The sequence below is a fragment of the Rhinatrema bivittatum genome, chromosome 1 (genome assembly GCF_901001135.1).
Source record: "Rhinatrema bivittatum chromosome 1, aRhiBiv1.1, whole genome shotgun sequence".
Classification (NCBI taxonomy): Eukaryota; Metazoa; Chordata; class Amphibia; order Gymnophiona; family Rhinatrematidae; genus Rhinatrema; species Rhinatrema bivittatum.
Genome location: NC_042615.1, coordinates 739,104,462 through 739,128,940, shown reverse-complemented (window position 1 = coordinate 739,128,940; position 24,479 = coordinate 739,104,462). Strand labels below are relative to the sequence as shown.

Sequence of the window (24,479 nt, the reverse complement as noted above, 5' to 3'; positions counted from 1 at the left end):
ATAAAGGTTGGAATTTACCTACACATTCTGCACATCCAGGCAGATGATAAATCCAAGAACACATTACTAAGGCCCGACTGTAATAGTATACACATAAATGCTGAGAAGACATGGGATTATTTTGCATGTAGAACCTAGATCAAAGAATCAGGACCTACCTGGATCTGCTGCAGTGAAGGGGACTCCTTCAGATGTATAGAAAGTTGGCTCATTCTGAAAATAACATGATTACCATAAATTACACTCCAATAACATGAAATGCAAAATTACTAATACAGATCAAGAGAATATATGGTCACAGTTTGCTAGCACAAAAATCTAGATTTTGTATTTCAAAACACAGACATTTCTGTTTTTGATACTCCCATGGAAGGTTTTGCTCCTTTTCTCTTTCATCGGAGTCGCTTCAGATGGTCTCAGAGCACACAATGGTTTACTCTTGCATTTCTACCATACAGAAAATATGATTAATGGCACCCAAGACTTTCAGATTGGAGTGTAAAAAATGTTCCTTTCCAAGCTGGCAAAACAGCGATGCTTCTCACAAACGAACTTCCCTTTGTCTTATGGCTCTGCTAAGGCTATGAATTTATGGTGACAGGTCTTTTGCTGTCTGCAAAGGCTACTCTAGCCAGCCAGCAGAATTTACTGTAAAAACAGAACTTGGCTACTCTTCCATCCCCAGTTCATGAGTTCATGAAATATGCTTTGGCCTTAGCAAGGAACTGAACTCACATTTGCTGTGGGTTTCCTTTGTACTCTTTTGGGAATACAACTCAATTGGTATTAATTTCCATTTTAAAATCTAGCCATTACAGCAACAGTTTTCAGTATAGGGCCACAGACCACAGCTCCCTTTGGAACTATTTACATATACACCCTGAATCCCACACATAGGTGCCAGGGATATGCAATGGCGTGTACTTCCTCTCCTGATGAACACCCTTGCACTAAGCTACTGAGCCTGCCTGTCTCACTTTAAACTTTAGAAATACTAGCTCTTTTTGAAGCAGATTGCAAAATATTAGCTTCTCCCCAGAAACAGTGTTTACACTTCTAATACTTATGGACACAAAGACACAAATTCTTCTCCAGTTTATTGGGGCAGATTACATTCTTGGGGGTGGGGGATTCTGCTCATTCTAGAGAGGGCAGGAGAAATTTCACTGTGTTGCGGACTTGTCTTTAGAGAGATGTGGGAGTAAGGCCTTGGCACACTGGACAGCAACAAAAGCACATTCCTTGAAGTGTAAGAATATCTAAGACTCATGTGCTGTAAATAAGCCATTCTTTGGAGAAAAATTACTATGTATCAAGAGCATACCTTTCCCAGTTGAGAACTGATTACATTCTAGTAACAACATCTCTCTTCACCAGAGTGCTTAAGACAAAAATAGATCTCCTAGCCATCTCAGACAATTATGCAGTCTAGACAGATTTTTTTCTGCAATGCATAACATGAGCTTCAATTGTGGAGATTCCTTTACTATTTACAATCAGATCTTAAATTCCAGGAACACAATAAAGGTCTACTAATGTCAAGTACTTGCTTAATTTAATGAAGCCTATACAAAAGACCAGACTCTTTTTGGAAAACCATCAAGGCAGTACTTAGGTGGACACAGTTTTGGCTTCTTGGAGCATGGGAGGGCATTCCAAGATCTGCTGAGCAGAGATGGTCTCTGCCTATTCAAGAATGGGGCGAAGTGTCTTCCAGAACAGACTGGCCAAACTACTACTTTAAACTAGTATTGTTGAGAATGGGCAAAAAAAAGCCCTTAAGTAAGCAAAATATTAAATACTTGTATAGAAATAGGTCAAAGAGGCCAAGATCTGGAAAGTTACATATGGTAATGCTCATAGTATGGGAAATTAAGTCCCAAATCTAGAGACAGCCATGGAAGAGGCTGACTTGGATGTAGTGGCTGTCACAGAGACAAGGCATATGGAAAACCACAACTGGGATATCGTTATACCTGGCTACAATCACTTTAGGAAGAATAGGATAGGACAAAAGGAAGGAGTGGCACTATATATAAAAAATACTAAAGCAACAGAACTACAGGGCACACAGGGTAAGGAGATGGCATTGTGGGTTAATCTGGAAAGAGGGAACATAATATGTATTTATATTGATATAATATACATACATAATATAATATATGCAGAAGAAATGGAGAGAGATTTAATAGAGGCAATTCACAAAATTTCTATGAAAAGAGAGGTGCTATTGCTAGGTGATTTCTATCTGTTGACTGGGACATCCCTGTTGCAGTGTTTTCTGTAAGCCCTGGATTATCTGCAGTGAAAGCTGTTCCATCAACTAATAATGGAACCCACATGGGAGGGGGCAATACTGCACCTGGTGCTTACTAAAATGGGGAGAGTATTTCTGATGTCATTGTGAACAATCATCTTGGATCCAGTTATCGGATGATGCAGTTCATTATTACAGCAGAGACAGTGGTGGTTCATTCAAAGGCAAAGGTCCCAGACTTCAAGAAAACTAATTTTGCTAAAATGGAGAAAGTCTAGAGTAAGGAGAAAAGCAGTGGACAAAATGAAAAGTAAATTAATGGAATCCCTGCTAGAACAGTGGATTGTAAGATCTGAGGCAATATGGTTTTACCAGAGGTAGGTCTTCACAGGATGAATCTCATCAGCTTCTTTGATTGGGTAACCAGAAAGATGGATTGGGAAGAGTGTTAGATATAGTGGCCTTTAAAACCCAGGCAGTCACTTTGGTATGGGACCTAAAGTAACTATCTTGGTCAGAAACTGGTTGAGTTGGGAGTCTGCAAAGGGTAGTGGAAAGGAAAATTGGTTCTTACCTGCTAATTTTTGTTCCTGGCATACCATAGATCAGTCCAGGCAAGTGGGTTTTGCATCCCTGCTAGCAGATGAAAGCAGAGAACAAAACTATTGAGATACTGCTACATAACAGAGTGCCACCTGCAGTCCCTCAATATTGGCCTGTACCCAAGCCAAGGTGGAGTGAATTCTCAAACTCAAACATCCTCACCTAGGGCATACAGAGAACCCAGGGTTGGAGCCCCCCCCCCCAACAAACAAGGGAACTGACCTTCAGTCCTATAGGTTCAATATATATACACAGAAAAGGTTCTATATCATCAACTTATCACAGCAATAACGGTCTTTCAAAACCATGGGGATGGGCTTCTGGACTGATCAGGGATATTCCAGGAATGAAAATTAGCAGGTAAGAACCAATTTTCCTTTTCTGTTCTTACCCCAGATCAGTCCAGACTTGTGGGATGTGCCCAAGCTCCCTTACACTTAGCGAAAATATGAAAGACCAGCTTGTAAGAAACTCTCCCCAAACGCAGCCTCCTCTGGCACTCAAACATTCAGTCGGTAATGTTTGGTAAAGGTGTGAAGACTATGTCGCTGCCCTACAGATCTTCTGTGATAACACTAGTTGACACTCCGCCCAGGAGGCTGCTTGTGACCTGGTAGAATGCGTATGCAACCCCTCTGGCATTGTCCGATCTTTACAGAGATAGGCTGAAAAATAGTTTCCTTCACCATCTAGCAATCGTGGCTTTAGATGCTTTACTACCCCTTCTTTGTTCTACTGAACAACACAGATGATCCGAATGCTGAAAACTGTGACCTTGAGATATTGCAACAGAGTCCGACACATATCCAATAAATGAAGTTCCCTCGCATAAGCCATTTCTGACAACAAATCTGGAAACACCAGAAGCTACACCGTCCAATGAAACAAGGAGACAATCTTCGGTAAAAATGTTGCATGCGGTGCCTTCATCTCATCATCCACGGGAAAATATCTCTACAGGATACTGCCTGAAGCTCTGAAATCCACCTAGCTGAACAAATGGCCACCAGGAAAACTGCCTTCAGAGAGAGATCTTTCAAAGACGCCTGTTACAAAGGCTCAAAAGGGAGTCCACATAGCACCCGGAGAACCAAATTAAGGCTGCACAATGGATACATTCTGTAAATCAGAAGTCGTAAATGCTTCACCCCTTTGAGGAAACACATGAAATCTGGATGAGAGGCCAACGGCCACCCCTGTACCTTACCTCTAAGAAACCCAAGGCTGCCACCTGCACCCGGAGTGAATTAAAGGCCAGTCCTTTTGCTAGGCCCAACTATAAAAGGGCCAAGATCTATGGAAGGTTGACCCGCAACAGTTCCAGACTTTCCTCCTAACGCCAAGATTCAAACACTCTCCACACCCAAACATAGGCCAGAGAAGTGGAAGGTTTCCTGGCCTGAATCAAAGTAGCAATAATTGGCTCCATGTACCCTTTCAACCTTAACCTCCTCTTCTCAAAAGCCAAGCCTCAAGACAAAAGCAATCCGCCCAATCCAAAAACATGGGCCCTTGCCGAAACAACCCCTGCAGATAAGCCAATCTGAGGGGCCAGTCTATTGCGAGATGAACCAGATCCATGAACCATGGTCAGCGCGGCCAATCTGGCACTACCGGAACCACCCTTCCTGGATGGTGCTCTATACAGCGCAACATTCAACCTATGAGGGGCCACAGGGGAAACACGTATAACAGGAACTCTGCTGGCCAGCGCATCAATCCCCTCTGCTCCAACCTCTCTCCTGCAGCTGAAGAACTGAAACATCTTGGCATTGGCTCGCAACGCCATCAGATCCAGCTGGGGACTGTCCCACCTATCTCAAATGAGGTTGAAGGCCTCTGCTGACAACGCCCATTCTCCTTGGTCCTGCATATTGTCTACTCTAGCCACATGGGATGCCACTATTCCTGCCAGATGCTGTTCCGCCCAGAGAAGCAGTTCTTGGACCTCCAGAGCTACAAGGTGACTCTTCATCCTGTCCTGACGATTGATATGCTACCATCGTCACATTGACCAACAAAACTGTCTTTCCTCGGACCATCGAAAGGAAAGAAAGCAATGCCCTGTGAACAGTCCTTGTTTCCAAACAATTTATAGACCAGGACGCTTCCATGGCTGACCTCCGACCTTGAGCTGTTTGCCCTTGACAAACAGTTCCAACATTTGAGGCTTGCATCAGTGATCACTGCCACTCAGTCTGGAGTCTCCAGATCCACCCCTCTCTCCAAACTGGAGCGAAACAGCCACCAAGACAGACTGGATATGGAACCCCCTGAAGTGGTAAAGAAAGATGAAACTCCTCAGACAACAGATTCCAAAGAGACAAAAGCACCCTCTGCAGAGGCTACATGAGAGGAAACCACCACGGAACTAAATCCAGCGTAGACACCATAGAACCTAGGACCAGCAAATAATCCCAGACTCTGGGTACCGAAAGCCGCAGCAGGCAAAGCACCTGAGACTACAACTTTGTTACCCTCTCCACAGAAAGGAACACCTTGCCAATGCGGGAATCAAACTATAACGCTAGATGCTCCAATGACTGCGATGGTACTAATGGAGAAATTACTTACTTGATAATTTCGTTTTCCTTAGTCCAGACAGATGGACTCAGGACCAATGGGTACTGTGCTCTCCTGACAGCAGATGGGAAACGGAGTCAGATTTCAAAGCTGACGTCAGCCTACATATACCCGTGCAGCATGCTTAGCTGTTCAGTATTGTCTTCGAAAAGCCAGTGTGGATATATGTTGCTTAATACTTGATTACACGTGATTAATTTTGAACTGGTTCAAACTGATTATATATATAAAACTTTTGAAACTGGAGACCGCCAGTGCATTGAAACAATAAACGCCGACACCTGGGCAACTGCGGATGTCTTAGATTAGAGGTAGGCCGTGGCTTACCCATACTTTTTCAGTCTCGAGATTTGATATCCGAGGTTCTCTATTTCTGGTGCAGCCATGGGCGGGATGCTGAGTCCATCTGTCTACACTAAGGAAAACGAAATTATCAGGTAAGTAATTTCTCCTTTTCCTAGTGTGTAGCCAGCTGGACTCAGGACCAATGGGATTTACAAAAGCTACTCTCATATAGGGTGGGAGGCTGCCCGTGGCGCACACAGTGCTGCCCTTGTGAAAAGGCTGTATCCTCCCAGCCCTGAACATCCAGGCGGTAGAACCTGGAGAAGGTGTGTAGGGAGGATCATGTTGCTGCCCGACAGATCTCAGCTGGCGAAAGCAGCCTGGTTTCAGCCCAGGAGACTGCCTGGGCCCTTGTAGAATGCGCCTTGACCTGTAGAGGTAATGGTTTTCCTGCCTCTATGTAGGCAGCATTAATAACTTCTTTGATCCAGTGGGCTATGGTGGCCCGAGATGCCGCTTCCCCTTGTTTCTTCCCACTGTGAAGAACGAACAGGTGGTCCGTTTTGCGTAAGGATTCTGATCTCTTCAGGCATCAGACTAGGATTCTGCTAACATTCAGGTGGCGAAGGAGTCATGAGTCTTCCGAATCTCTGTGCTCATCTGATGATGGTAAGGATATGGTCTAGTTTATATGGAACTGGGAGACCACTTTTGGAGGGAAGAATGGCACCGTACGCAGCTGTATGGTGCCCGGGGTGAACCTGAGGAACGGTTCCCGACAGGATAATGCTTGAAGTTCGGAGATGCGCTGGGCTGAGCATATTACGATCAAGAACACTGTCTTTAAGGGCAGGAGATGTAGAGACAGGGCGCTTGTTGGTCTGAAGGACTCCCCTGCTAGGAAGTCTAGTACTAGGTTGAGGTCTCAAAGAGGCACTGGCCACTTTAGTGGTGGTCGGAGTTGTTTGACCCCTTTCAGGAAACGAGTCATCAGGATGGGTTGATAGTCTGATACCATTCACTTCGGACCTGAAACAGGCCAGTGCTGCGAATTGGACCTTGAGGGAGTTGGAGGGACAACCCTTTCTGCATGCCGTCCTGTAGGAATTCTAGGATCGTGGGAATCTTGGCTGTCATCGGGAGGAGACCGTGGTCTTCACACCACGCTTTGAATTGTCTCCAGATCCATGTGTAAGTCAGAGATGTAGAGAACTTGCGTGCCCGAAGCAGGGTGTCAATCACGGCTTTTGAGTAGCCGCGCTTCTTTAGGCTAGTCCTCTCACAGGCCACACCGTAAGAGAGAATTGAGCCGGGTCTTCGTGGGATATCTGTCCCTGCTGAATAAGGTCCCTGTATGGCAGTAGACGCAAAGAATTCTCCGCCAATAATCTTATTGCGACAAGTTGCTAGTAGGTCCATGGCTGGGAGACCCCATTGATTTACTATTAGCTGGAAGGCTGTGTCCGCCAGCTACCATTCCCCCGGGTCTAGGCTTTCTCTGCTGAGGTAGTCCACAGAGATGTTGTCTTTTCCCGCGATGTGGGAGGCCGAGATCCCTTGTAGATTTATTTCCGCCCACTTCATGAGAGGCTCTATTTCCAGAGACACCTGCTGGCTCTTGGTTCCTCCCTGGCGGTTGATATAGGCAATGGTCATTGCGTTGTCAGACATGACTAACGGACTCGCCTTGGAGTCTGTGGCTGAATCGTAGGCAGGCCAGTCTGACCACTCGAGCTTCCAGACGGTTTATGTTCCATCCCGCCTCTTCCTTGTCCCAGGGACATCAGTTCCTGACAGTGGGCTCCCCACCCTTGCAGGCTTGCGTCCGTGGTGAGCAAGATCCACTTCGGTGCGGATAGGTTTACACCTCTGCTTAGGTGTTTCTTCCTGTTGCCACCATTGAAGCTACTCCCGAACCTCTGTCGGTAGCTGGAGGCGAATTGAGTAGTTCTGGGACACTGGGTTCCATCGTGACAGTAGGGAACGTTGTAGCGGCCGCATATGGGCCCTTGCCCACGGAACAACTTCCAGAGTTAGTGTCATGAGGCCGAGGACTTGAAGGTAGTCACATACCTTGAGGCGGACCGAGGTCAACATTTTTTGTAACTGACCCATCAGCTTCCTTCTCTTTGGAGGGGGGAAGGTAGACCTTGTTGTTTGGTAACCAACCGGACTCCCAGGTATTCTAGTGACTGGGAGGGCTGTAGACAGCTCTTGGCTATGTTCACAACCCACCCGAGTTCTTGTAGCAGATTCTTGACTCTGGTGGTCGCTTGGCGACTCTCCTCCGGAGACTTTGCTCTGATCAGCCAATTGTCCAAATAATGATGTACCAGGACTCCTCCTTTCCTCAGTGCTGCCGCCATTACCACCATGATTTTGATTAAGGCTCTGGGGGCGGTGGCTAGTCCGAAGGGTAAGGCTCTGAATTGATAATGATGGCCTAGTATCACAAATCACAGGAAGCGCTGGTGATGTTGATGGACCGGGATGTGAAGGTAGGCTTTGGATAGGTCCAGGGAGGTTAAAAATTCTCCCGGTTGTACCACCATTGTAACGGAATGTAGGGTTTCAATGCGGAAGTGTGGTACCTTCAGGTAACGGTTGACGGTCTTGAGGTCCAAGATGGGTCGGAATGTTCCTTCTTTCTTGGGAACGATAAAATAGATGGAATAGTGGCCAGTAATTTGTTGAAGCGTGGGCACCGGAGCTATTGCCTTCAGGCTGAGTAGTCACGCTAATGTGGTTTCCACTGCCAGTCTCTTGGAGTGGGAGTGACATGGCGATCTCATAAATTTGTTTGGGGGGATGCTTTGGAATTCTAGAGAGTACCCCTCTCAAATGACAGTTAGGACCCACTTGTCTGAAGTTATCTCAACCCATCTTTGGTACAATAGGGAAGTCTGCCCCCTATGTCTTCTTCCTGTGGATGGGTCTGCATCTTATTGTGGTGGTATGGCCGGGGCCTGCCCCAGCCCCCGAGTTTGCTCCTCTCTTAATGTGCCTGTTCCGAAAGGACTGAGACCTTCCTGAAGGACAAGGTGCTTGGGACTGTGTATTCCTTCTAAGGCTTAAAGTGCTGCGATCCTCTGCCCTTGGTGGTTCTGGGGGAGGAGCGCTATGTTCTTATGTTCCTGTCTTCAGGTAATCGGGGTACTGGAGATTCACCCCATTTGTTGGCTAATTTCTCCAGTTCGCTCCCGAACAGAAGGGATCCTTTAAAAGGCATTTTTGTGAGGTTTGCTTTGGAAGTCACGCAAGCCTACCAATTCTAGAGCCAATTGTCTTCTTGCCGCCACTGTGGCGGCGACACCTCTGGATGAGGTCTGCGGTAGCATCGGTGAGGAAGGAGATTGCAGGCTCCATCACTTCTCCGGGCGTGGTTGCGTCTCTGGCGAGGATCAAACAGGAACGTGCCACTAAGGCGCAGCAGGAAGTAATTTGTAGCGTCATTGCTGATACAAAGAACTGCTTAAGGAAGGCTTCCAGCCTTCTAACCTGGGCATCCTTCAGTGCCGCTCCTCCCTCCACTGGGATTGTAGTGCATTTTGAGACTGCAGAGATCATAGCATCCACTTTGGAGAAATGTAGAAGTTCCTTAGCCATGGGTTCCAGTGGGTTTAGGGCTTCTAATGCCCGTCCCCCTTTGAAAGTGGCCTCTGGAGTATTCCATTCCAGGTCAATCAGTTCCTTAATGGGTTCCAACATAGGAAAATAGCATGAGGCCTTATAGAAGTACACCAACATGGGATTCTTCTTTGGTTCCGCTGTGGGCTCAGTGCGTTGAAACCCCAGTGTCTTCATAGTCTGGGACACTAGGGATGGTAATTCATCCTTGTGGAAAAATTGGCGCATGATTTGGTAGGCTCCATCTCTGGGGGAATTTCTCCTTCTTTCAGGAAGTCGGTTTCGTTCTCTGAGGTATCTGGATCCCCATCAGAGAGGCATGTCTCAAGAAGCCCAGGAGGTGCATGGAAGGGCTTGTGCTTCCGGCCGGGTTTGAGTCAGGTGGGCAGCAGGGGGGCTGGTTGTGCCTGGACAAAGGTTTGCAGCCCTTTGAAAAATTCCACCCAAGAGAAGGTTCCCGGATCCATGTTGATCCCAGGAGGGGTTGTAGTAGTAGCCCCGGAGGAATTTTCCTGTGGGGGCACAGAGTTGGAAATACTTAGGTCCGGGATGCCATCATCAGTGGTTCCGGATCCCTCTCCTGGCTGTAGAGGGTCTTGATTCGATTCACCCTGGTTCTGTTCGCACTGTTGGCACCGGAGGTATTCCAATCCAGGCTACGCGGCTCTTAAGTGGGAGGCTGGGCAAAGGAAGGGGCCCTTGGCTTTCTTGGATGGTGGTGCCATAGTTTGTGCACTTTAGGGCTTAAAAACTCGCCCGTGTGTGAGTTATGCACGCGCATGCGCTTGGTCATACGAAGTATGTACAAGTTATGCGTGTGGGCAACGTGGTTTGTGCACCTGGCACAGATATGCGCCCAGTTGTGCGCGTCACTGTGCGCTCAACCCGCAGATAAGCGTTTAAGTTAGGCGCTTTGGGCCTCCAGCGTGCCACGCGCGTACTGCCGGTCGAGGAGGGAAAATGGCGCCGATGACCCCAAAGGCAAGATGGCGACCCCCCCCCCCCAGAGGGTCTCCATGTGTGTGGACCCTAGTGCCAAATCGGGGCCTGCCCAAGGAAGGCTGGCTCAACCCAATTTTAAAGCCTCGTTGGAGGAAGGACGAGACGGCTATTCGAACCTTGGAGACCGGAGACTTAGAAAGCTTTACTTCTACCATACCTGGTCTCGGCGCTTACCGGTCACGTGCCGGGCGGTCTCCAGCTCTCTTCGGGGGGAGAGGGGAATACCTTTACCGGCACGCTCGAATCTGCACTTGCTGCCTTTCAGCCAAGGGGGCTAAGTCCATGTCAGTATTCGTCTGTCGGACCAAGGCTCACCTCTGAGGGATATCGAGAATCAACCTCAGGAAGGTCTCAACTGGGGGAGGGACCATTAGGTTTCACTGCAGGAGAAGCGGGGCTCTCTTATTAAGATACATTTTCATTCTTCTTTCTTGCTGTAAGTGTAACACTATTCTTGTTTGTGATAGTGTCCGCATCTGCTATGGAGACGGAGAAATACGGAAGAGCTAAGCATGCTGCATGTATATGTAGGCTGACGTCAGCTTTGAAATCTGATTCAGTCTCCCATCTGCTATCAGGAGAGCACAATACCCATTGGTCCTGAGTCCATCTAGCTACATGCTAGGAAAGTGACTCTTGGCTAGGTTGACTACCATCCGAGAGTCTGTAATATCTCCAACACCCGCCAAACTGACAGATACTCCACCTCCAACTTCTACATGGATGAGCCAGTCGTCCAAGTAAGAGTAAACAAGTAAGGGTAAACTAGTACCCCTTCCCTTCTCAGTGCTGCGACCACCACCACTAATCACCTTTGAGAACGCGCACAGTGATGTCGCTAACCTAAACGGAAGGGCTTGAAATTGAAAATGTTGTCCTAGTACCATGAACCGCAGAAACGTCTGATGCTCTGAATGTATGGGGATATTTAGATAGGTTTCCGTTAAATCCAATGATGCCAGAAACTCCTCTTTGCAGACCGCTATCATCACTGTCTGCAATATCTCCATACAAAAACACAGAACCCGCGGTGTCACATTGACCTTCTGAAGATCTAGAATGGGGTGAAAAGTGCCCTCTTTCTTGGGAGACAACAGTACCTCCCTCGACCTTGTTCGTTCGATGTACGGGGACAATGGCTTCTAGGCATCGCAGGTGCTGTAACATATCTCAAACAGTCTCTCTTTTGATGCAGGATGTGCAATGAGACACTAAGAAAGCTTCTCTGATCGAACGAGAAAATTCTAAAACGTAGCCATCTCTTAACACCCCCTAGGCCTCATTGATGCAATGTGATCTTGGTCCACTCCTCGTAAAAAGAAGGGATAGTCTCCCCTGACAGCTTCTAAGGAAGAGTGGACCAGTCTGACCTCATTGTGAGATCTTTCCTCTGGCCCCCTGACCGGCATTATCTTGGAAGGGTCTACGGGTGCCACGAAGAGGACTGCTGCCTTCCTGGGTCCTGCTTCTGCAAGGAAGGTGAAGAGAAATTTCATGTCCCTGAAACAGGAAGGTAAAGTATTCTTGCCACTCTTATCCTCTGGCAGCTTATTCCCCTTTGATTCCCCCAGATGCTTCATCAGCTGCTCCAAATCTTCCCCGAACAACAGTTTCCCTTTAAAAGGAAGACTGCACAGTTGCAACTTGGACCACATATCTTCAGACCAATTACATAACCACAGAAGCCTCCATGCTGCCACCACTAAGATCATGTTCTTGGCGGATGTCCGCATCAAGTCATACATTGCATCCACTACATAGGCCACCCCGGCTTCCAACCGGGCCACCTGCTTGGAATTGGTTGAAAGGGCAAACTCCTTTGCTTGCACTTTCTGCAACCAGCGCAAAAAGGCCCTTTGCATAAGGATAGCATAGATTGCCACATGAAGACAAAGCAAAGACCTCAAGTTTTCAGTCCTGGGCATCTCTCAATGCGGCCAACCCCGTGACAGGGATGATAGTCTTGATCACTACTGACACACAATATCTACATTAGGTAACATCAAAAGCTCCAAAGTCTCTTCCATCAATGGATGTAACTTCGCCATTGCCCTGCCTATTTTGATGCCCATTTCAGGAGTCTCCCACTCTCTGCTCACCAGCTTTTTCACCTTTTTAGGCAAAGAAAAAGCTTTCAGAGGTCCCCGTGGCCCATCTAGAGCTGGGTCTCTATTTATTATCCGACTACTCCTGAGGGACTTTAATCCCCAGCTCTTGCAAAACCTGGGGAAATAAGAGGATGCAACTCCTCCCTCTGGAATAAGCGGACAATCCTAGGGTCATCGTCTTCCATGACCAAACACTTCTCCAGCGCAGACACATCCTTGTTCAGATCCGGATCTGCATTCACAGGGTCGTCCCTGGGATCATTACCACGATCCTCCCCAAGATCATCCTAAGGCTCATCAGAACTGTCGGAATCCATGGAGGTCGCTTCATCATTCTTCGAATGGCAGCCAAGCCCCAACAGGCGCAGCAGCCCCCCCCCCCCCCAAATCTTCCTTGCAAAGCCACCTTAACCCTCTTTGAGGGGCACTGAGACTCCTAGACCAGAGGCCACTTTCTCCCAGCCCCCTTCTTGGCCAAGTACGCCTTGTGGAGGAGCAGCACAAATTCCGAGGAGAAGTTCTCAAATTCATCTGACCCTTCCTCTGCCACGTCCTCAGCAGGCTCTCCCCCACCTTCCTGATCCACCACAGTGGTTTGGACCATCGGTGACAGCGGATGAGGGGAGTCTCTGGGCTCCCTTACAGCTGCCTGCTTTCAGTCATGCATCTCTATAATGGCTGTGGCTCCCTTATCCCCCCCCCCCCAGGAGCCTCACGAACCAACCCTGCCAACTAGGTGACTCTTCTGGTGCCAGTCACCCCCAAGGACGATCCCGCCTCCTGGAGGTACAATCGGAGCAGAGCGCGGCCAAATTGAGGTGCACGCATCTCTTGCCCTGGCCATGCACTCTCCCATGCTAGACTGCGGCTCATATGTGTGCAGACTGTTGCTCCCTATGCCACTTAAGCTGCTACTGAAAAGCTCCACCACCGGCACCAGTCACACCCTCAGACCTGTCTCGGACCCCCTAAGAGCTCGAGAAGACGCTGGTGATTCCTCTCACCCTGCTCACTGCTGTTCACATGGCCTCAACAATCTGCTTTTCCTGTCGTCTTCTTTTTTTTTTAAACAGTAACCCTAAAAGAAAGAACAGCAAAAGAAATACTTCTTGCTGCTGGCTGTCAAGGCATGGTTGATATGTGGATGAGAGGACCTCATAGGGGTCTGAGGGAACCAGGACCCCTGGCTTTCAGCCCCTCCGGATGCTGTGGGCCAAACCAGAACAGGCTTTGAACAAGCATATGGAACCAATTCCAAAGAGGGTAAACTGAGAAACAGGAGAACTGTAAAAGAGGGGAACATTCTTATCTTTATTCTTTTTGCCTGCACTTATATATTTACTCTGTTTTAATAAGTAGAAATGTTTTAGTTATATGGTTTTTTATATTATTTTATATTGAATTTTATTGTATTTTTTTACTCTTTTTTCTAACTTTTATGATGATTTTTTGATTTTATGTAAACCGTAGAGATAGAAACTCGTGTTCTTTGCAACGGTATATAAAAACTGCATAAAAAAATTTAAAAAGCCCTGCTCGCTCGTCTCTACCTGAGGGATGGGCCACAAAGGAACCTAGCACCTCCGGAAGCACCTCTTCTATAAATTTCTCTTTTCTTTTTTTACTCTATCTTCCGGACTGCAGGTTTGCACCTCTATCATTTGCTGGAGACAGAGCAATACTGAGGGACTACAGGTGGTAATCTCAGTTATGTCAGTGCCTCAAAAGTTGTTTGTTCTCTGCCTCCATCTGCTGGTAAGGATACAAAACCTACATGTCTGGACTGATCTGAGGTATGAACAGGAAAGGGGCATTACTAGTGGTGTGTTGCAAGGATCAGTCCTTGATCCTGTTCTTTTCAACATGTTCATAGATGATATTGAAGGAGGACTATCTGAAAATGTTTGTCTTTTTGTGGATGATACTAAAATCTGCAACAAGACAGACACCCAAGAAGGTGTGCAAAACATGAAAAGGGATCTTGAGGAATGGTGTAGAGCAGGGATAGGCATTTCCGGTCCATGAGTGTGAAAAACTAGTCTGGTTTTCAGGATATCCATGCTGAATATGTATGAGATAAGACTGCATGCATTGCCTCCACCATATGCCAATATATTTAATGCATATTCAGCATGAATAATCAAAAAAAAAAATCAGACCCGTTTTGACATTCAAGGACATCTGAAGTAAAAAGCCTGTAAGGGAGTCAGTTTAATCATTAGATGATCAAGGTGTAGAAGAGGCACTTAGGGATGACAATGCCATAGCAGAGAATAAATTAATTATCTGCTTCGGTCTTCACTGGGGAAGATGTAAGAAATACCCAGGTCAGAATGTATATTCAAAGATGATAATTCAGAGGAACAAACAAATAGCATACCTGGAAAAAGTAATAGGGCATATTGACAAACTAAAAAGTAGCAAATCACCTGGATCAGATGGATTACATCCCAGAGACTGAAAGAACAAAAATGAACTTGCAGACCTGCTACTGGTAATTTGTAAACTATGATTAAAATCCTCTATGGTACCTGAAGACTGGAGGGTTTCCAATGTAACACCAATTTTTAAAAATGGATCAAAGGGTGATCCAGGAATCTACAGACCAGTGAGTCTGATGTCTGTGCCAGGCAAAATGGTGGAAACTATCATAAAGAACAAAATTACTGAACATATAGATAGGCATAGTTTAATGGGATAAAGCCAACATGGATTTAACCAAGGGAAGTCTTGTCTCACCAATCTGGTATATTTTTTTGAGGGCAAAAATAAATATGTGGATAAAGATGACCTGGTTGAATACTATACCTGGATTTCCAGAAAGCATTTGACAAAGTCCCTCATGAGAGACTTAGGAAATAAAAAAGTCATGGTATAGGGGGCAGTATCCTACTGTGGACTGGGAACTGGTTGAAAGACAGAAAACAGAGTAGGGCTAAATTGTAAATTTTCCCAACAGAGAAAGCTGAATAGTGGAGTGCCCCAGGAATCTGTTCTGTCACAACAGATTTTTAATATTTTTATAAATGACCAAGAAATGGGAACAGCAAACAAAGTGATCAAATTTGCTAATGACACAAAATTATTCAAAGTTGTTAAATCTAAAGAGGTTTGTGAGAAATTGCAAGAGGACCTTGCAAACCTGGGAGAGTAGGCATGCAAATGGCAAATTAAATTTAATGTGGACAAGTACAAAGTGATGCACTTAGAGAAGAGTTACCCAAATTATTGCTACATAATGCAACATTCCACATTAGGAGTCATAATTCAGGAAGTGATCTAGGCATCATCATTGATAATATGTTGAAATCTGCTCAGTGTGCAAATAGAATGCTAGGAATTCTTAGGAAAGGAATGGAAAATAAAACAGAATATCATAATGCCTCTGTATCACTCCATGGTGTAACCTCATCTTGAGTATTGTGCACAGTTCTGGTCACCACATCCCAAAAAAAGACATAGCAGAATTAGAAAAGGTACAGAGAAGGGCGACCAAAATGATAAAAGATGGAAAGACTAAAGAAGTTAGGACTCTTCAGCTTGGAGAAGAGAAGGCTGAGGAGAGAGATGATAGAAATCTATACAATAATGAGTTGAGTGGAACAAGTAAATGTTAATCGGTTGTTTACTCTTTCAAAGAATACAAAGACTATGGGACACACAATGAAGTTACTAGATAATATATTTAAAATAAGTCAAAATATTTTTTTTACTCAACGCATAATTAGGCTCTGGAATTAGTTGCTTGAGGATGTGGTGAAAGCTCTTAGTATAGCTACATTTAAAAAAAGGTTTGGACAAGTTCCTGGAGGAAATGTCCATAAACATTAAGGTGTGATTGCAGAAATCCACTGATTTAATCCCTGGGATAAGCAGCATGGAATTTATCTACGTCTTGAGCTCCTACACCAAGTACTTGTGACCTGGATAAGCCACTGTTGGATACAGAATACTGGACTTGATCTTTGGACTGATCCAGTATGTCAAGTCTTATGTTCTTATGGAGTTGCCCACTTCTGGTCTAGAGTCTGGCAGCTAAAATTTAAAGAAAGCTAAAATGCAGTAGTGCATTTGTGCTGCAAAATCTTAAGGGAGTAATAAAGTATAGAAGGTGAAATAAGAGCGGGATCCACAGGTAAGTTGGGATCTCAGCACCATGAGCCTTCATTCACATCCTGGTTCAGACTGGGCTGGATATATAAAGTAGTAGGATTAAACTGGCAGGTCAAAAAAAAAAAAAGTTAAATGCCTAAAGGCCCCAAATAAAGAACTCTTCTGGCCTGAGACCTGATGGCAAGTTTCTGGGCTGAGACTTTGAAATATATAAGTAGAATCACCAACTCCACTCTGGAAAAATCAGAAAAAGAAGGTTGGGAAGCTACTGCAATCAGGGGATATATTTAAAAGCCCTTTTACAAAAGTCTCTGATAATGGCCAAGAAGTGCTTTGAGCCGTACCCAGTGGTGATCTGTGGGTGCCCAAGGGCCGATGTTTCTATTTGTGCTCATTCCCTCTCTCTTTTACTTCTCATAGCAATACTTAAATTCACAGAAAATCACAATAATACAAGCGCAAAAGGAACTTAAGGAGTGCTCCACTTCTGGCCCTTGGGTGGAGGGGTGAGGGAGAAAACACATTTCCCCAAGTCTTCACATGTCACAATGGCCTCATTATAACTGCATTGCCCACCTTTCTCAAATAGATGGGATGAGTTGATGCAAGGGGCCATGCAGTCACACACACTGTCTACTTGGCAGTAGCGGTGAGGGCTACATTGACAGTGTGAACTATTGAGAATGAAGTCCTGTTTTTGGCCAGCTGCTGGAGTGAGAAATGACGGCAGGAGGACTGAAAGTTATGGGTGGTTAGCTGTAGAGTGAAAGACTCGGGGAAGGCAGCTCTGTTTGGGGGGGGGGAGGGGAGAATGGCAGAAGGTGGTTCAGCGGAATAGCAGCAGCTCACACAGACCTGAATGGGGGTTGGTAAACAGTGTCACTTAGGCACACAGTTCACAGCTTTCCTCTCTGTCACACAAACATACACAAAGGTAGAAGCATATTCCTTACTCCCCTCCTTTAAATGACAACACACACACACACTTTTCCCCTTTTATGGATGACTCCAGCACTCGCACCAAGCCTGACCCCAGTACACTCCCCCTTCCATCCCTCCCTGATTCCAGCACTTTCCTCCTGGCTAGGCATAGGTACACAGATTTAGTGCAAGGAATCTCACTCAGAGAACAGCCCTCTGCTTTCTTCTCGAGCCCTCCCTTCCCAGGTAGTGCAGGGAATAGGAGAGGAGGCTGAGGTTGGAGCAGACTGAACAGACAAGTGAGGACCTACTCTGCTCCTAATCCATCCTCTCTCTTCCTGTTGCACCTTCCTGTAGGGAACAAGAGGGGAGGGCTGAGTTTGGAGTGGGCAGAGCACAGCAAAGAAAGGAAGAACTACTCTGTTCCCTAATCTAGCATCCTTCTTCCCAATGTTTTTCTCCCAACTCACTCCCAGGCAGCCTTCAGGGAACAGGACAACAGGAGTCAGGTTTGCCAGGTACGAGTACACACCCTGAGCAGCTGGAACATTAGTTATTGGGGGAAACACCCAGGCCCAGTCAACAACCCCCACCACCCTACAGCCTGATGCCAGGGATATAGTTCCTCTCCAAACCCTCTCTTATACCTTCCAGATTTGGCAGATTAGAAAACAGAAAAACATAGGATGATGGACATAGACAGAATGTCAGTGTATTTGTTGGGTCTACAGGCAGTTATGAGTTTCTCTAGTGTTTATAAACCATACCAGCTCTCTTACCTCCCCAAATGAGTGGTGAAAGCCTCAGTTCTTTGGGGGATAATGTGTAAAGCAGTTACTTTTCTGGAAGACCATGCCAGAAGTGCTTTAGCAGCCTAATCTTTTCTCCACTTCTGCCTGTACATTAACATTTATTTGCATTGAATCTGACTCCTGCAGATCAATTTCTTGCTAATATACAGTTATTGCTTTTACAATATATATATATATTGAGAACTGGGAGGAAGAGCTGGGAAAGGAAGATGTTAAGCTGAGTCCTTTATCATGGGAAGATGTTAAGCTGAGTCCTTTATCATGGGAGAAAATACACATGTGGATTGGTTTATGCCTGTTAAATCTGTCAGTGGAAAGTATTATCTTGTAGGGATGTACATTCATTTCATTCCATGAGTAAAAATTAGATAGAAAAAAACCCATGAAATTCTGAGGGTTTTTACTATATTTTTGAGGGGTCAAAAAAAAAATAAAAATCAAATTCTTATAAAAAAAACAAAACCCAGAACCCACCCCAACCCTTCCTGTTTATTAAAATATTGAGCTGACCTCCCTTCACCCACTCTCCCAACTCCTCTAGGACTCACCAAAATTTTCCTGGTGTTCTAGCAGGGGGGCCCGGAAGCATCCTCCCGCTCCCAGCCCAGCAGCTGCCATTTTTCAAAAAGGCACTGTCCGTCCTTTCACCTATCTTGTGACAGGGGCTACTGGTGCCATTCGGCAGCCCCTATCACATGATGGGGCAAAGGACTGGCCGATGCCATTTTGAACAATGGCAGCCACTGGGCACTCCCTGGCCCCCCTGCTATACCACCTAGGAAATTTTGTTGAGTACTTGGGGGGGTTGGGAGCGTGGGCAAGGGGTCAGCTCAATATTTTAACAGGAAGGGGGTGGGGAACAGTTTTTTGTTTTTTTTTAAATGGGGAACCCCCCCCAAAATAAATAAATAACCACGATCCACAGTGGACCTGCATTGATTTAAAAAAACAAAACAAAAAAAAACACCAAACTTTTTTAGCTATCGCCCTTATCTTGTAATAGCATTGTACCGATTATAACAATAATGGAGAAATTACTTACCTGATAATTTTGTTTTCCTTAGTGTAGACAGATGGACTCAAGACCAATGGGTTAAGCTCCCCTGCCAGCAGATGGAGTCAGATTTCAAAGCTGACATCACTCTATATTCACCCCTGCAGTCACCTCAGCCCTACAGTATTCTCTTCAAAAGCCACTGTGGATATACTATTGAAAAAACCTGATTAAAAATGGATAACTGTAACTGTACACAACCATATGCCGAACCCAGTAAGATTTGTAAGATGCCCTGATCTAAGGACTGGACGATTGTGATTGTGATTTCTTGGAATCTATAGCCACTCCATGGGCGAATCCTTGGCATAGTTCTTGGGCAGCCGTGGGCGGGATGCCGAGTCCATTTGTCTACACTAAGGAAAACAAAATTATCAGGTAAATAATTTCTCCATTTTCTAGAGTGTAGCCAGATGGACTCAGGACAATGGGATGTACAAAAGCTACTCCCGATCAGGGTGGGAGGCTGCCCGCAGTCCAGTTAACACGGCCCCTGCAAAGGCTGTGTCCTCTCGGGCCTGAACCTCAAGGAGGACCACGTTACCACTTGGCAGGTGTCAACGGGAGTCAGCAGTCTAGTTTCTGCCCATGAGACTGCCTAAGCCCTAATGGAATGAGCCTTTAACTGAAAAGGTAATTGCTTTCCTGCCTCCACATAGGTTCCTGTGACCACATCCTTAATCCAGCAAGCTATGGTAGCCCGTGAAGCTGGCTTGCACTGTTTCCTTCCACCGTGAAGAACAAACAGGTTCTGAAACTTCCAGATACTGCACCAAAAGCCTACTGACATTCAAATGATGGAGGCGGTGGTATTCTTCTGTGTCCTTGTGCTTATCTAGGGATGGTAACAAAGTGGACTGATTCAAATGAAAGTCCAAGACTACCTTAGACAAGAAGGATGGAAGGGTACGAAGCTATAACGCTCCTGGAGTCATCCAGAGAAACGGCTCCCAACACGACAATAATGCCTGTAGTTCAGAGATGCAACGTGCTGAGCATATAGCCACCAGAACACCGTTTTCAAGGTTAATAAACACAAGGAGAGACTGTGCAGTACCAGTGCTGAGGTCTTTTTCCTCTTTTTGAAAAAATGTCTTAATGTAATTTTGTATAACATATAAACAATCAATTGACAAAGAGGTCACAAAAACAACAATTCTGGAGACCTATAATCAATAATTGGTGGTATATTTACACTAGCCATTTTTGTTTACCGTTGATGAGAAACTAGTGGTTTCCTAATATTGTGAATTTTGATATTAAGGTGATAGGGATGACACAAACATTGCACAGTGCCTTCAGCTATTCCCAGGAATATGTCACCAATCTTCTAAAAGATTTATCTCTGTTTTACAATACAACTCTAAAAGCCACTTCGAATTCACTATCTAAGAGAACTACCAGGTGCAAATTACACAGAGTAACTTTAGTTGAGTACTGCAAGTAAGAAAGAATCCCTAGAGGTTTGAGAATTCAGAAAGAACCAAAATTATTCACTGAAGATTCCTCTTTTGTGGAGAGATGGAATGTAAAACTCAAATGTTCATTAGACCTAATGGTATTAATCGAGTCAACACAAAATCTGTGTAATAAGCTATGAGTGGAGTTGGATGAAAAATTGGTCTCACTAAAGACAAAAGGTTGACCATGAAACTTTTTGAACAGAATTTTTTGATCTTCAAAAAATCTATGGATAATTTAAAAAAAAAAAAAAAAAAGAGCTTAGTCTCTATAAGCTTTCTAAATTCAACAGAGATGAGCAAGACTACAAATGAGGTAGTATATACACGTGGAAGCAATCTAAAAATAAAAAGAAACAAGTTGCCTTTAATAACTCTTCCGAAGGTTCCTCTGAAGAAGATGAGCAAGAAAAATCATTTCCAGAAAGTGAATTTTTTTTTTTTTTAAAGAGAGAACAGCTCATTCTCCAAGAAAAGGGAGAACCAGCTGGAAGGATTACAGGAATATATCTCTTCACAACATTGTAATGAGATCACAAGGTCAAATGAGGGGCAAGAAAATGTCATGATCAATCTGTCCAGCTTATCATTAAATGAAGAAGAAAAAGTCTTGAACCTGGGACTGTTTTGTGCAAACAGAAAAACATGCTTTCCATATAGATTTCCAGCAATTTATTAGACAGTTAATCTTAAAAAATTGTTTTCGAGACAATATTCCATACAGTGCAGATTCAAGTGTAATTCAAAATCCATCTACATGGATACCTCCAAGATCAATACATCCATTGATTGACACATTTCAACGGTTAGTTTTGAGAGACGTTGAAATTTTTGAACGAAAGAAGAGAAATTTTTGAACAATCTTGACAAAACTTCACTTCAAGTGTTATATAAAATGGCCAAGAACCAAGAAATTACAAAAAAAACAAGCTGACAAGGGTGGCTCTATTGTTTTAATGGATAGGGTCAATTATATCCAAGAAATTAGATGACAATGACACTACATACATTCCATCTAAAAAATTACAACAAACGATTAAAAACCCCACAGATGCTGGCAAAGATTCTGTTTTTTTGACCACTAGAGAAAAATGTTTCTTAAATTCAAAACATCCAAAAATTCCTACTATATATGTTTTACCTAAAATCCACAAAACTTTAAAAAATCCACATGGGAGACCCATTATTTCATCTAATAATTAAATTTTAGAACCATTATCCCAATTTATAGATTGTTTTTTGAAAGATTTTGTACCAGAATGTCCAGCAAACGTTTTTGCAAATGATAGAGCCATTACTTGATAATGTACAAAGTAAATGGTTTGTTACTCTTGACATCAAATCTCTATATACATCTTTTCCCCAAGATGAGGCACTCAAGATAATAGAAATGTATCTAAATAAAGAGAACGACTGCATCGTATACCTACAGAAATCATATTGGGGTAGATTTTCAAAGGGGTACGCGCGTAAGATATGCGTGTACCCCCCAAAAACCTACCCCAAACTCCCCTGCGCGCGCCGAGCCTATTTTGCATAGGCTCGGCGGCACGCGCAAGCCCCGGGACGTGCATAAGTCCTGGTGCTTGCAAAAAGGGGTGGTCTGGGGTGTGGCCAGGGGGTGCGGTCCGGGGGCGCGGCCGAGTGCCCCAACACAGCGGCCTATGACGAGGCCTGCTGCGCCGGCACGTGTAAGTTACTACTGCCCGGAGGCAGTAGTAACTTCTCCGATAAAGGTAGAGGGGGTGGGTGGGTTAGGTAGGGGAAGGGAAGGTGCGGGGGGGGGGGGGGGGTGTAGAAAGAAAGTTCCCTCCGAGGCCGCCCCAATTTCGGAGCGGCCTCGGACGGATTGGGCGGCGCACGCAAGTTGCACAAATGTACACCCCCTTGCATGCGCCGACCCTGGATTTTATAAGATACGTGCGTATCTTATAAAATCCAGCATACTTTTGTTCGCGCCTGGTGCGCGAACAAAAGTGCGCGCGCGCGTATGTTTTTAAAATCTACCTCATTGTGTTTAGCTACCATAGCACTGAAAAGGAATTTTTTTGTTTTTCAAAATTTTTCAACAAATTTCAGGTACAGCAATGGGGGTAGTGATAGCTCCCACTATTGCTGATATGTGTGTCAGAATTTGAAAATACTTGGGTCAATCAATCATTCTCCATTTCATTCAAAAACTTTTTTTTTTTTTTTTAATAAAAGATACATAGATGACATTTTCATGTTTTGGAGTGGAGTGAATCAGAATTAAAATTTTGCAAATGGATCAACTTGTGTGATATGAATATTCAATTCGTCATGCATTATGATTTTTTAGAAATCTCTTTCTTGGATGTTTTGCTCAAGAAAACAGAGTCGGGTGAAGTAGTCACCAGTGTGTTTAAGAAGACAACAGATAGAAATACCATGCTTCACTTCAGTAGCGCTCACCCGCTGCCTTTAAAGAATAGTTTACCGTTTTCTCAATTTTTAAGATACAAACGCAATTGTTTGAACAATAGCATTTTCAGAGAACAATCAAAAGATCTAATTAAGGCTTTCAAAAAAAGAGTTTATCCAAACAAATGCATTAATAATGCATTTAAGAAAGCCTTGTATTATAAGAGATGCATTGTTGACATCCAGTCAAAAACAAGATGATTTCAAAACAGTAACCTGTGTCACCAAATATTCTCCTACTCCAAGGAAAATTAGAAGTATTCATACACATTGGCAGATTATTAAAATGGTTCCTGGTCTAGAGGATCTAGATTTTCAGATGGCATTTTCCAGAAGTAAAAACTTTAGAGAAATTTTGTGTCCCTCAATGTTACCAGATAAGAATAGAAGATCTTCAACAATAGATGATAAAATCCACTGGGGCATTATAAATGTGGACATTGTGTGATTTGTAATCAAACGTTACAGATAAAAGAATTTACATGTCAAACAATATATATACACAAGCTCCGAAATTTTACCACTTGCCAAAGTAGCTTTGTTGTTTATATTATCAAATATTTTTATTCCGCAAACTCTAATTCTGACACCTGATCATCCCAGCACTCAACAGAACTCGCAAGCATAATCCTCCTCCTTCATGCTCTCCTAATGTACCCTCCTTTTCTACCCCTCCCTGCTCACTCCCTTGATCCGTTAAGTTCTTTGAAAATGTTCTCCGCAATATTCTGTTTATTCATCGACTAAGAAAATATGTTGATTGTTCACAAAACCCTACTGTTCCCAACTACTATGTTAACTCCATTTGATTGTAAGATAATTGCAGATTTGTAAACCGTTATGATGGCTCTACCGAATAACGGTATATAAAACTGTACAAATAAATAAATAAATAAATGTCCATGTAACAAAATCTATGTGGGACAGACCACCAGATCTTTAAGATTACACACAGGGGAACATAAAAGTTGTCTAAAAAAACATGAAAGAATCTGCTCCTATAGTGTCACATTGTATAACAGAGACACATTGTGTTCAGGATTTGCGATAGTGTTGAGTCTCTCTGTTCCAAACGCCCTCTCTCCACCTTCCTTACCTCTTTGGTGCCTCCCTCTTCGCCCGCGGGAAGATTTACTGCTGTGGCGTTCTTCTGCCGAAGTCCTCCGGCGTCCCCGGATTGGCTGGACGCTGCAAACCACCATGTTTCCTGGA

General features: G+C 44.5%; 1 protein-coding gene across 3 annotated transcripts in view; it reads right to left on the bottom strand.

Moving 5' to 3' along the window:
- PAIP1 (poly(A) binding protein interacting protein 1) overlaps positions 1 to 24,479 on the bottom strand; it is a 233,979-nt gene that overhangs the window by 62,294 nt on the left and 147,206 nt on the right. For 2 of the 3 annotated variants that reach the window (XR_003852745.1, XM_029577741.1), the window contains one exon: positions 159 to 213. The exons of the other annotated variant lie outside the window; for it this stretch is intronic. Coding sequence is in view for 1 of the 2 variants with exons in the window: in XM_029577741.1 (XP_029433601.1) it covers positions 159 to 213 (55 nt within the window). In the remaining variant the exon portion in view is untranslated. The remainder of the gene's footprint in view (positions 1 to 158; positions 214 to 24,479) is intronic. 3 annotated transcript variants of the gene reach the window in all.